General features: G+C 31.5%; 1 protein-coding gene across 1 annotated transcript in view; it reads left to right on the top strand.

Moving 5' to 3' along the window:
• Positions 1-14,889, top strand: part of LOC117496321 (M1-specific T cell receptor alpha chain-like) — a 39,557-nt gene that overhangs the window by 10,396 nt on the left and 14,272 nt on the right. Inside the window, exon 3 of the mRNA XM_034148007.1 lies at positions 1,169-1,224. Within this exon, the coding sequence (XP_034003898.1) occupies positions 1,169-1,224 (56 nt within the window). The remainder of the gene's footprint in view (positions 1-1,168; positions 1,225-14,889) is intronic.

Here is a 14,889-nt window from a genome sequence, read left to right as displayed (position 1 = left end):
CAGGAACTAATAACACGTTCATTAAGTCTTTAATGTCACTTATAATAAGTCGATGTTTGTCTGAGTGGAGTTTGGGTCAGTTTGTGTCATGGAGCTTCGTGCTGTGTGAATACTGGAGGTTCATATAAGATCATCTTTGGAAGAGGAACCAGACTAACCGTTGAAACCAGTGAGTCTTTATAAATTATACATCAATTAAAAATAACTTGTAGTTTTCTGCTGTAACTGAAAAACCAGTTTCTATAAAATGTCAGGAACAAAGAAAAGCCTAAAAATCCCAAACCATTAAAAAATGTAAAAACGTTTTAATCAGCAGAAAGACGTCTGGATCGTTAAACAATAAATACGGTAACATTTAATATATAATATATATTAATAATCAGAAGTCTTTAAGTTGTATCCATGTTTTTCTGAGTGGAGTTTGGTTGAGTTTGTGTCATGGAGCTTCATGCTGTGTGAATACTGGAAGTGGAAGTAAATTAATCTTTGGAGGAGGAACCAGAGTAACCGTTGAAACCAGTGAGTACTGATATATATTATACATAAATTAAATTTGTAGTTTTCTACTGTAACTTAAAAACCAGTATCTATAAAATGTCAGGAACAAAGAAAAGCCTAAAAATCCCAAACCATTATAAAATGGTTTTAATCAGCAGAAAGACCGTCTGGATCGTTAAACAATAAATACGGTAACATTTAATATATAATATATATTAATAATGAGAAGTCTCTAAAGTTAAATTGATGTTTGTCTGAGTGGAGTTTGGGTCATGGAGCTTCGTGCTGTGTGACTGATGGAGGTGGAAGAAAGATGGTTTTTGGAGGAGGATCCAGACTAACCGTTGAAACCAGTGAGTACTGATAAAGATTATAAATATTATTCATAACAATAATCCAAATTTAAATGTTTTTGAAAAGTATGAAACCAGTGTTTAAAAATATGTAATAACACGTTATCTGGACCAAAATCTATAAGATATCCAAAAATAATACAACTCACAATGAAAAACCATAAATAAATACAAAATCTAAAATGTTTTTTATCATATTTTATATAAATCAATATTGTAACATTTTATAGATAATATATATTAATAATCAGAAGGCTCTAAAGTTAAATGAATGTTTGGCTCAGTTTGTGTCATGGAGCTTCGTGCTGTGTGACTAGCGGAGGATCAACTAAACTCATCTTTGGAAGAGGAACCAGACTAACCGTTGAAACCAGTGAGTAACGATATAAACTAAATAAAACTTTTTTCTAAACTCAGCTGCTTTAAGAGGACCATTTCAAACACTTCACAAGGATACCCAATACATAATAATTGAGTGTCACGGCTCTGAAGTCAATATCAACATATAATATGAAAAGAGACAAAGCTGGCACGTTTGATTTCATTTGGAGTTAATGATGAAATGTAGCTTGAGTTTGTGTCATGGAGCTTCGTGCTGTGTGGATGCTGGAGGAGCGGGAAAGATTATCTTTGGAAGAGGAACCAGACTAACCATTGGAACCAGTGAGTAAAACAAAATATAGATATCAATTATTTAAAAAGAATACAAACAGTGTTAGACATATAAGGGATTACATATGTTTTAAACTACGGAAGAGCACTAGGGCCACATGGGAATTCAGTTTGATCTGACCAACAGTAAGTTCATTATTTACAGAGGAGGATTCATAACATGTTCCCTCAAATTTAGATTTCTTTCCTCGAAATTAAGATTTTTTTTTCCTAAAATTCAGATAAAGATTTTTCAGAACATTCTGACTTTTTATCTGAAAATTCTGACTGTTTTTCCTCAAAATTATAGATTTTTTTTTCCAATAAATTATGGCTTTTTTTCTCCAGAATCCTGACTTTTCACAGAACTAAAAAAACAACGTTTGTCAGATCTCAAAAAACGTTGCCACGTGGCCCTAATCCTCTTCCGTACTAAACAACAGTAGATTAACGGCTCATAAAATCTGCACTAAGTAGAAAACAAAACCTTTATAAGAAATTAAAATCTAACAATTAGAATACTGCGAAAACAAAAATGTAAAAGTGTTGAAATATTATCTTGAGAATAAAATAAGATTCAGTTAAAAACGTTTTATTCAGAATAATCCTGGAGAGAATGAAAATACTTCACAAACCGTTAAATCTGAATATAATTTAGTGTGTTTTTCTGAATGCAGTTTGGTTCAGTTAGTGTCATGGAGCTTCATGCTGTGTGAATACTGGAGGTGGAAATAGAAAGATAATCTTTGGAAAAGGAACCAGACTAACCGTTGAAACCAGTGAGTACTGATATATATTATAAATATAAATTATACAACATTTTATCACAAACTTAAATGTTCTATACAATTATAAAACCAGTATTTAAAAATATTTAAAAACGCGTTGTCGTCTGGACCAGAATCTGATAAACAACAAGGCTTTTATCATGTTTTATATATATCAGTACCTTAACATTTTAATATAATTACATATATTAATAATGTATTGTTTTAAGGGAATATAATGACTGTTTAATCTGGAGAGAAGTGGAGTTTAGTTCAGAGAGTTTGTGTCATGGAGCTTCATGCTGTGTGAATGCTGGAAATAAGATCATCTTTGGAAGAGGAACCAGAGTAACCGTTGAAACCAGTGAGTAACGATATATATATGATAATAATTATTAATAAGGACCGTCTTTAAAAAACAACAAATGTATTTTACAAAACATTGAATCAGGACCAAGTGGAGAACATACAATACTTTCCTTTATCAATACACTATAAAAAGTGAATTTAATGAATACAATATTTAAAATGTGTATTTACTCTTTAATGCAATGTGAGGCTTTTATTAATTAACTGGACTGTCATTATTTAAAAGAAGTGGTAAATGTCGTATAAATCAATGTTTTTCTGAATGGAGTTTGTACATTAAATATCAGATTAAACATAATATATGATAGAAGTTTATAATGATGTAGTATTTTAATTAAAACAACCTTTATTACTGGAGACTTTCAAACAGTCAGTTTGTGTCATGGAGCTTCATGCTGTGTGAATACTGGAGGTGTAACTAAGATAACCTTTGGAAGAGGAACCAGAGTAACCGTTGAAACCAGTGAGTAACGATATGCATTACAAATATGAATTATACAAACACAAACTTAAATGTTCTACAAATGTATGAAACCAGTATTTAAAAATATTTAAAAACGCGTTGTCGTCTGGACCCAAATCTGATAAACAACTAGGCTTTTACCATATTTTAAAAATATCAGTACCTTAACATTTTAATATAATAACACATATTAATAATGTATTGTTTTAAGGGAATATTATGACTGTTTAATCTGGAGAGAAGTGGAGTTTAGTTCAGAGAGTTTGTGTCATGGAGCTTCATGCTGTGTGAATACTGGATATAAGATACTCTTTGGAAGAGGAACCAGACTAACCGTTGAAACCAGTGAGTACTGAGATACAGTTGATTCATTGTACAAAGCGTCTTGAAACACAAGCTTTGGCGTTTTTACTTTGGTAAATATAAAACTAGAATTAAAACCAATAACATGCAAATATAACGTTTCAGGAAACACAATAAATACAGAATAAAAAACTACTTTTAAAGAAGAAGCAGTGATTGTTTAAAGATTCTCTAAATCATATATAGAAATGAACCCTATTGAGTTCTACCTGAAGGCACGATGAAAGTCAATTACATTTGTATTAAAAAAGATAATTTAGTGAGTACAATTCAATCATTTAGGCTGAAGCTCCCGATGTAAGATCAATGAGTTTGGTTCAGTTTGTGTCATGGAGCTTCATGCTGTGTGAATACTGGAGCAAATCAATTCAAACTGATCTTTGGAAGAGGAACCAGACTAAGCGTTGAAACCAGTGAGTACTGATATCAATTATACATTCATTATATATAATCTGTAGTTTTCTACTGCAACTTCAAAACCAGTTTCTATAAAATGTCATGAACAAAGAAAAGCCTAAAAATGTACAACCATGAAAACATTTTAAATATGTTTTAATGAGCAGAAAGACCGTCTAGATCGTTATAAACAAATACCGTAACATTTGATATATAATATATATTAATAATCAGAAGTCTCTAAAGTGAAATAGATGTTTTTCTGAGTGGAGTTTGGTTGAGTTTGTGTCATGGAGCTTCATGCTGTGTGAATACTGGAGCTGTGAATAAGATGTTCTTTGGAAGAGGAACCAGACTAACCGTTGAAACCAGTGAGTACTGATATCAATTATAAGTATTATTTATTTGGAGCATATTAAATAAAACTGTTTACTGGAACGCATACAAAACCAAAGGAGTAGTGAATTAAAAAAGAGGATAAAATTCAAATAAAATCAGAAAACAATAGAAAAGAATTCACATCTTTAATCTTAATGACATTTCATTTTTTCGTGGACAAAAGAGTTTATTTAAGTTTAATGAGATAATTACTACAGAAGACAGAAATGTTAAATGGAGTTTGTGTCATGGAGCTTCATGCTGTGTGAATACTGGGTTTGGAAATAAGATGATCTTTGGAAGAGGAACCAGAGTAACCGTTGAAACCAGTGAGTACTGAGATCAATTATACAACATTTTAACACAAACTTAAATGTTCTACAAATGTATGAAACTAGTATTTAAAAATATTTAAAAACGCGTTGTCGTCTGAATCCGATAAACAACTAGGCTTTTACCATATTTTATAAATATCAGTACCTTAACATTTTAATATAATTACACATATTAATAATGAATTGTTTTAAGGGAATATTATGACTGTTTAATCTGGAGAGAAGTGGAGTTTAGTTCAGAGAGTTAGTGTCATGGAGCTTCATGCTGTGTGAATACTGGAAATAAGATCATCTTTGGAAGAGGAACCAGAGTAACCGTTGAAACCAGTGAGTACTGATATACAGTTTATTCATTATTCAAAGCGTCTTGAAACACAAGCTTTGGCGTTTTCACTTTGGTAAATATAAAACTAGAATTAAAACCAATAACATGCAAATATAACGTTTCAGGAAACACAATAAATACAGAATAAAAACTACTTTTAAAGAAGAAGCAGTGATTGTTTAAAGATTCTCTAAATCATATCAAATGTATTAAAAATGAACCCTATTGAGTTCTACCTGAAGGCACGATGACAGTCAATTTAATTTGTATTAAAAAAGATAATTTAGTGAGTACAATTCAATCATTTAGGCTAAAGATCCCGATCTAAAGTCCATGAGTTTGGTTCAGTTTGTGTCATGGAGCTTCATGATGTGTGAATACTGGAAGTGGATTGAATAAGATGATCTTTGGAAGAGGAACCAGACTAACCGTTGAAACCAGTGAGTACTGATATATATTATTTATACAAAGCGTCTTGAAACACGAGCTTTGCTGTTTTACTTTGGCAAATATAAAACCAGAATGAAAACCAGACACAGAGAGAATAACATGCAAATATAACATTTCAGGAACTAAGAAAACACTAAAAGTACCGGATAAAAAACTAATTTTAAAGAAGATTTTCTTGTTTAAAAATGAACCCTATTGAGTTCTACCTGAAGGCACGATGAAAGTCAATTTCATTTGTATTAAAAAAGATAATTTAGTGAGTACAATTCAATCATTTAGGCTAAAGTTCCCGATCTAAGATCAATGAGTTTGGGTCAGTTTGTGTCATGGAGCTTCATGATGTGTGAATACTGGAGCAAATCAATTCAAACTGATCTTTGGAAGAGGAACCAGACTAAGTGTTGAAACCAGTGAGTACTGAGATACATATATTAAATATTATGAATACAGAGTGTTTACTTTAACACATGGAGTAGATGGAAAATAAACCAATTAATGTCAGACCGTAAAATATATCTCAGATTCTTTTTGAATGTGTTTTCTGACGTAGTTTGGTTTAGTGAGTTTGTGTTGTGGAGCGTCTTTTAAATAATAAATACCCGTTTAACGTGAATTCAAACAAACGAAAGAGTCCAGTTAAAAACTACAAATGCTGACACTGAAGCAGAAAATATGGTGTTTTATTAACAGTTATTTAAAAAGTGGATTTGTTTTCAGTCAAAATGGTTCATTATGTTAATAAGATATTGCTGTTTTTCTAAATGGCATTTGATCAGTGGGTTAGTGTGATGGAGCGTCGTGTTGTGTGAATGCAAATCAGAATAAGATCATCTTTGGAGGAGGAACCAGAGTAACCGTTGAAACCAGTGAGTACTCGTAAATACATTTAAAATATTTAAATATTATCGTCTTTAAATACAAAACCAAAGCTAAAAATAATTTCGGTAAAAGGCTCATCAAATCAGCACAAAGTAGAAAGTAATCACAATCCATCCAAATAATCAAAAACATATGAATTACAAAATGTATAAACTTAAATAATGTTATTTATAAAACTGACAGGAAATAATTAGAAGTATTTAAAGTTAAATTGCTGTGAGTTTGCTTTAGGGAGTTTGTACAGTTAATAAAAACATGTGTATTTATGATAAACCTTTATAATAATGTAGTATCTTTAATTAAAATAACAAACCATGTTTATTACTGAAGACATTCATATTTAAATATGTTTTTCAGACTGTAGTTTGGTTCAGTTTGTGTCATGGAGCTTCATGCTGTGTGAATGGAGCCGGAAATAAACTTATATTTGGAGGAGGAACCAGAGTAACCGTTGAAACCAGTGAGTACTGAGATATATTAAACATTTAAACTAAATCAGAACATGATGTAAAGAAAGAGTTAATAGTTAGACTCAGAAAAAACTACAAAACAAAATCTGACTTTTGTCCAAATGTCAAAAATCTCAAATAAATAATAAATAATTACAGCAAAAATCAAGAATTCTATAGAAATATTTAAATGTGTTAAAAAAACACTACATTTACATTTTATTTGCAGTTTATATCGATAATGGGTTCACAGAGTTTGTGTTATGGAGCGTCGTGTTGTGTGAATACAAATCAGAATAAGATGATATTTGGAGGAGGAACCAGAGTAACCGTTGAAACCAGTGAGTACTGATATCAATTAAACATTAATTATAAAATAACTTGTCTTCTTCTACTGCAACCTGAAAACGAGTATCTATAAAATGTCATGAACAAAGAAAAGCCTAGAAATTAAAAACATAACAAAAGGGTAAAACGTTTTAATGAGCAGAAAGAATCTCTAGGCTGTTATAATTAAATAAATAAGCATCTTAACATTTCATGTATAATATATATTAATAATCAGAAGTCTCTCATGTTAAATTGTTGTGGTTCAGTTAGTGTCATGGAGCTTCATGCTGTGTGAATACTGGAACTAAGATACTCTTTGGAAGAGGAACCAGACTAACCGTTGAAACCAGTGAGTACTGATATACAGTTTATTCATTATTCAAAGCGTCTTGAAACACGAGCTTTGGCGTTTTCACTTTGGCAAATATAAAACCAGAATTAAAACCAATAACATGCAAATATAACGTTTCAGGAAACACAATAAATACAGAATAAAAAACTACTTTTAAAGAAGAAGCAGTGATTGTTTAAAGATTCTCTAAATCATATCAAATGTATTAAAAATGAACCCTATTGAGTTCTACCTGAAGGCACGATGAAAGTCAATTACATTTGTATTAAAAAAGATAATTTAGTGAGTACAATTCAATCATTTAGGCTGAAGCTCCCGATGTAAGATCAATGAGTTTGGTTCAGTTTGTGTCATGGAGCTTCATGCTGTGTGAATACTGGAGCAAATCAATTCAAACTGATCTTTGGAAGAGGAACCAGACTAAGCGTTGAAACCAGTGAGTACTGATATCAATTATACATTCATTATATATAATCTGTAGTTTTCTACTGCAACTTCAAAACCAGTTTCTATAAAATGTCATGAACAAAGAAAAGCCTAAAAATGTACAACCATGAAAACATTTTAAATATGTTTTAATGAGCAGAAAGACCGTCTAGATCGTTATAAACAAATACCGTAACATTTGATATATAATATATATTAATAATCAGAAGTCTCTAAAGTGAAATAGATGTTTTTCTGAGTGGAGTTTGGTTGAGTTTGTGTCATGGAGCTTCGTGCTGTGTGAATACTGGAACTGTGAATAAGATGTTCTTTGGAAGAGGAACCAGACTAACCGTTGAAACCAGTGAGTACTGATATCAATTATAAGTATTATTTATTTGGAGCATATTAAATAAAACTGTTTACTGGAACGCATACAAAACCAAAGGAGTAGTGAATTAAAAAAGAGGATAAAATTCAAATAAAATCAGAAAACAATAGAAAAGAATTCACATCTTTAATCTTAATGACATTTCATTTTTTCGTGGACAAAAGAGTTTATTTAAGTTTAATGAGCTAATTACTGCAGAAGACAGAAATGTTAAATGGAGTTTGTGTCATGGAGCTTCATGCTGTGTGAATACTGGGTTAGGAACTAAGATGATCTTTGGAAGAGGAACCAGAGTAACCGTTGAAACCAGTGAGTACTGAGATCAATTATACAACATTTTAACACAAACTTAAATGTTCTACAAATGTATGAAACTAGTATTTAAAAATATTTAAAAACGCGTTGTCGTCCGAATCCGATAAACAACTAGGCTTTTACCATATTTTATAAATATCAGTACCTTAACATTTTAATATAATAACACATATTAATAATGAATTGTTTTAAGGGAATATTATGACTGTTTAATCTGGAGAGAAGTGGAGTTTAGTTCAGAGAGTTAGTGTCATGGAGCTTCATGCTGTGTGAATACTGGAAATAAGATCATCTTTGGAAGAGGAACCAGAGTAACCGTTGAAACCAGTGAGTACTGATATACAGTTTATTCATTATTCAAAGCGTCTTGAAACACAAGCTTTGGCGTTTTCACTTTGGTAAATATAAAACTAGAATTAAAACCAATAACATGCAAATATAACGTTTCAGGAAACACAATAAATACAGAATAAAAAACTACTTTTAAAGAAGAAGCAGTGATTGTTTAAAGATTCTCTAAATCATATCAAATGTATTAAAAATGAACCCTATTGAGTTCTACCTGAAGGCACGATGACAGTCAATTTAATTTGTATTAAAAAAGATAATTTAGTGAGTACAATTCAATCATTTAGGCTAAAGATCCCGATCTAAAGTCCATGAGTTTGGTTCAGTTTGTGTCATGGAGCTTCATGCTGTGTGAATACTGGAAGTGGATTGAATAAGATGATCTTTGGAAGAGGAACCAGACTAACCGTTGAAACCAGTGAGTACTGATATATATTATTTATACAAAGTGTCTTTAAAAACAAGCTTTGCTGTTTTACTTTGGCAAATATAAAACCAGAATTAAAACCAGACACAGAGAGAATAACATGCAAATATAACATTTCAGGAACTAAGAAAACACTAAAAGTACCGGATAAAAAACTAATTTTAAAGAAGATTTTCTTGTTTAAAAATGAACCCTATTGAGTTCTACCTGAAGGCACGATGAAAGTCAATTTCATTTGTATTAAAAAAGATAATTTAGTGAGTACAATTCAATCATTTAGGCTAAAGTTCCCGATCTAAGATCAATGAGTTTGGGTCAGTTTGTGTCATGGAGCTTCATGATGTGTGAATACTGGAACAAATCAATTCAAACTGATCTTTGGAAGAGGAACCAGACTAAGTGTTGAAACCAGTGAGTACTGATATCAATTAAACATTAATTATAAAATAACTTGTCTTCTTCTACTGCAACCTGAAAACGAGTATCTATAAAATGTCATGAACAAAGAAAAGCCTAGAAATTAAAAACATAACAAAAGGGTAAAACGTTTTAATGAGCAGAAAGAATCTCTAGGCTGTTATAATTAAATAAATAAGCATCTTAACATTTAATGTATAATATATATTAATAATCAGAAGTCTGTCATGTTAAATTGTTGTGGTTCAGTTAGTGTCATGGAGCTTCATGCTGTGTGAATACTGGAACTAAGATACTCTTTGGAAGAGGAACCAGAGTAACCGTTGAAACCAGTGAGTAATGAGATATATAATAAATATAATTGATGTTGTTTTTCCAAAATATAATAAAATAAATAATATAAACATTAATAAAAATATGAATGCCAAATTAAATGAATAATTAATATTGTTTATAAAAGTTGCACTTCAAAAAGCTGCGCTAAGTATTTTAAATATTATTAATATTTTTCTCTTTTACTAAATTAAATCTATAACCACATTTAAATGTTATCTATTAATTCACTTTTTATATATTATTTTCTGACTAACTTCAGTCCTGATCATATTTATTTTAAGAATGTAACCCTTTAACTGCTGGTTGTTTTAATGGTTATTACTGTCGTTATTTTCTGTTTACTTAATGTTACACAGATTTTACGTGCGATAAGTTGATGATTTTCAATATATACCGTTAATGAAAGACCGTCGAATTTTGTAAAAAGATTAGAATAATTTCAGTTTGTGTCATGGAGCTTCATGCTGTGTGAATACTGATGGATATAATAAGATTGTATTTGGAAGAGGAACCAGACTAACCGTTGAAACCAGTGAGTACTGATATCAATTATAAATATACACAATTAAAACACAAACTTAAAGGTTTAACAAATTCATGAAACCAGTATTTAAAAAGATCGTAAGGACACGTTATCTGGACCAGAATCTGAAAACCAACAAGGTTTTGATCATATTTGAACAAATATCAGTATCTTAACATTTAATATAATAACATATAATACTAATGTATTGTTTTAAGGGAATAAAATGACTGTTTTATCTGGACAGAAGTGGAGATTAGTTCATAGAGTTTGTGTCATGGAGCTTCATGCTGTGTGAATGCTGGAAATAAGATCATCTTTGGAAGAGGAGCCAGACTAACCGTTGAAACCAGTGAGTACTGATGTAAATTAAACATAAATTAGAAAATAACTTGTAGTTTTCGACTGTAACCTGAAAACAAGTATCTATAAAATGTCAGGAACAAAGAAAAGCCTAAAAATCCCAAAACATTATAAAATGTAAAACGTTTTAATGAGCAGAAAGACCGTCTAGATCGTTATAAATCAATCAATCAATACTTTTATCAATATTTAAGAGGAATCAGAGTACTGATGAATACATATACATTATATACAGTGTCTTTACATTGTTAACTTGAATACACACAACCAGAATAGTATATAAATGAAATACAATAATATGAATAAAAAATACGACAAGAATAAATAATTCAATTTTATTTCATTTTTAGATTCAATTTGATTTATAATTAATATTTGTTTTTTAAAGTTTCTCTTCAAAAAACTGATAAATACACAAAGAATATACAATATATTTATACTGTTGTTTTGCTTTCACTGAGTTCAATATTTAAACCAAATGATCATAACTATTAAATGAGTTTAAACCCGTTTTACATGTTGTTCTTTAACCCGATGCCACTCTGGTTTTTTATGAAGAAAACATATTTATTTTCTGTTTAATAAAAGCTTGAGGATATTAGTTTCTCACAGAAGCATCTTTAAAAGCATGATTCACTTCACACAAAATCTGAATTAAAGATAATGGATCATGATCATTTAATAAGTCCTCTGAGGAATAAACGTTAAAACACTTTGCTCAGAATCACTCAATTAAATCCATGTTTTCTGAGTGCAGTTTGGTTGAGTTTGTGTCATGGAGCTTCATGCTGTGTGACTAGTGGAGCTAATCAAAACAAGATCATCTTTGGAAGAGGAACCAGACTAACTATTGATCCCAGTGAGTACTGAGAAAAACACCACATATTATTCATACACAGTGTTTACTTTAAGACAGAAGAGTAGAAGACTAATGAAGTCATTAATGTCAGACCCTAAAACAGCTGCTGCAGAAATGCAATTAACAAAACAGATATTTATCTTTAATTGAAATAATGTCCTGTTTTATGGCATAAAAACAAGGATTTTCCAAAGATTTGAAAACGTTTTAATGAGCATAAAGATTCTCTAGATCGCTATAATTAAATAAATCAGTACGGTAACATGGTATATATAATATTTATTAATAATCAGAAGTCTCTAAAGTTTAATTGATGTTTTTCTGAGTGGAGTTTGGTTGAGTTTGTGTCATGGAGCTTCGTGCTGTGTGAATGCTGGAGGTGGATTTAAGATTATCTTTGGAAGAGGAACCAGACTAACCGTTGAAACCAGTGAGTACTGATATATATATTATTTATATAAAGCATCTTTATGGAACTAGCAACCTATATTATGAGTCAAGACAAAAAAAACGTAGATGTGGTTTTATTTTTAAACTGAAGGATGCTAACGGACAGAAATGCCTCTTTCTGAAAATATTATTTATCATTATAATTTTTTTTTACCTATATTTTCTGATTAACTTGAGTCCTGATCAGAACTACCAAAACAGCGCTTTTATTTTCAGAATGTAACCCTAACCCTAAGCCTGACCCTAACCCTAAGCCTGACCCTAACCCTAACCGTAACCCTAACCCTAAACCTGACCCTAACCCTAAGCCTGACCCTAACCCTAAGCCTGACCCTAACCCTAAGCCTGACCCTAACCCTAAGCCTGACCCTAACCCTAACCCTAACCCTAACCCTAAGCCTGACCCTAACCCTAACCCTAAGCCTGACCCTAACCCTAAACCTAAACCTGACCCTAACCCTAAGCCTGACCCTAACCCTAAGCCTGACCCTAACCCTAAGCCTGACCCTAACCCTAACCCTAAGCCTGACCCTAACCCTAAGCCTGACCCTAACCCTAACCCTAACCCTAAGCCTGACCCTAACCCTAACCCTAACCCTAAGCCTGACCCTAACCCTAACCCTGACCCTAAGCCTGACCCTAAGCCTGACCCTAACCCTAACCCTAACCCTAGAAAATAAGTCAGATTTTCACAAACTAATACGATTTATTTTGGATAATGGCGCAGTTTTAAAGTTATCCAATTAAAGATTTAAAGATGCTTTTATTATTTGTAATCAAGACTGAGAGAAAAATGAGTCAAACTGTTTCTCTGCTTTAGAAACAACATTTAAATATAAATGTTATTTAATATGATAATCCTTTATGAAGTTAATGGAAATTGAAAACCGATATTTACGACTGGAGACAGAAATATCTCTGAGTGGAGTTTGGTTGAGTTTGTGTCATGGAGCTCCATGCGGTGTGAATGCTGGAGCTAAGGTGTTATTTGGAAGAGGAACCAGCGTAACCGTTGAAACCAGTGAGTACTGAAATATACATATTATTAAAATGAAGGTAAACTTTACTCGTACAAAACCAGAACAGAAGAAAAGACAATAAAAGGTTTTAATAATCTGACATTGATGGAAATAAATCTCATAAAATCAGTAGAAATGAAAGTAATTTTAAAACTAAATGTCCTAAATGCTGCAGTGTTGGAGTTATCCAAAGATTTAAAGATGCTTTCATCACTAATCGTAATCAATACCAAACAAATCCATTCCTGTATTCGCCCGCAGCGAATAGGAACGCTGCCGATGAAAGGCAACAGTAGAAAGAAAAGACCCACTTATTAAATCAAGAGGCGAGCGAACGTTAATATAAAAACAAATAATGCAAAATAACGGTAAAGAATGCCATCACTAAAACCCCATCTCTGCAGTTAGTAAAGACACGATGGTCATGACTGGATCCATACATATGGCAGTCATTGGAGATGCTCTTAATCATATTAAATGTGTTAGCCCTATTGTGTTCTACCTGAAGGCGCGATCAGAGTTGATTGACTTTGTATTAAAAAGGATCATTTAGTGAGTACAGTTGAATCATTTAGGCCAAAGATCCCCATCTTGTGGCTCAGTTTGTGTCGTGGAGCTTCGTGCTGTGTGAATGCTGGAGGGAATACTAAGCTGATCTTTGGAGAAGGAACCAGACTAACCATTGAAACCAGTGAGTACTGATATATATACTAAATATTATTCATATAAAACATCTTTCACTTTATGACTGCAGCCAAGAAATCTGTAAAATGATGAGTTCTTACAAAATCAGTAAAAGAGCAGGAGAGAATGAACCACATTTTGATCTCTGAAAAATTCACATTTAACATGTATTGTTATTAAATTGAATTGAATTGAATTGATTTATTTAAAACAAGGGACAGTGTACATTAATCAACATATTGAAAACATGTAAACGTACTGGAATTAGCCAAAAGGCTAGTTTCCACCGATAGTCCCTTTGCCAGATGCTGATAGGCATCCTACAAGCAAGAATTAAAATACCACAACATTGTTATACCAACAAATGTATAAATAAACAACATCACTGAATACAGATAAGAGCAAGTCATGATAATAAATAAAACATTCACATTATGATAAATGTTTATGATGTTAATGGGAATTACAACAGATATTTAAGACTGGAACCAAAAATATCTGTTTTTCTGAATGAAGTTTGGTTGAGTTTGTGTCATGGAGCTTCATGCTGTGTGAATGGAGGATTTAAGATCATCTTTGGAAGAGGAACCAGACTAACCGTTGAAACCAGTGAGTAACGATATATAAAGATTACAAGTATTATTTATACAAAGCATCTTTAAACACAAACCAGAATTAAAATGTTAAATAACGTGCCTCTGGACTGCAGTTTGGAAATCACAAAGATTTGCATCAGTGTTTGGAAGCAGAAATTATTCAAAGAAAGACTTAATGCTAATATTTAAAGATGTCAATTAACCTTCAGATGTTATGTATATTAATGATCTGTTGTTTTAAATGGATGTAGAGACTTTCTTTAACTTGAGGAGAAAAATAAAACCAGGATTAAAATAAACTTGTTATCTGCAGTTTGAAAACCAGAACTAATTAAACATCAGGAACTAATAACACGTTCATTAAGTCTTTAAGTTAA

Source organism: Trematomus bernacchii, unplaced genomic scaffold, assembly GCF_902827165.1.
Source record: "Trematomus bernacchii unplaced genomic scaffold, fTreBer1.1, whole genome shotgun sequence".
NCBI classification, from domain to species: Eukaryota; Metazoa; Chordata; class Actinopteri; order Perciformes; family Nototheniidae; genus Trematomus; species Trematomus bernacchii.
This window is presented reverse-complemented; position numbering and strand designations above follow the sequence as displayed.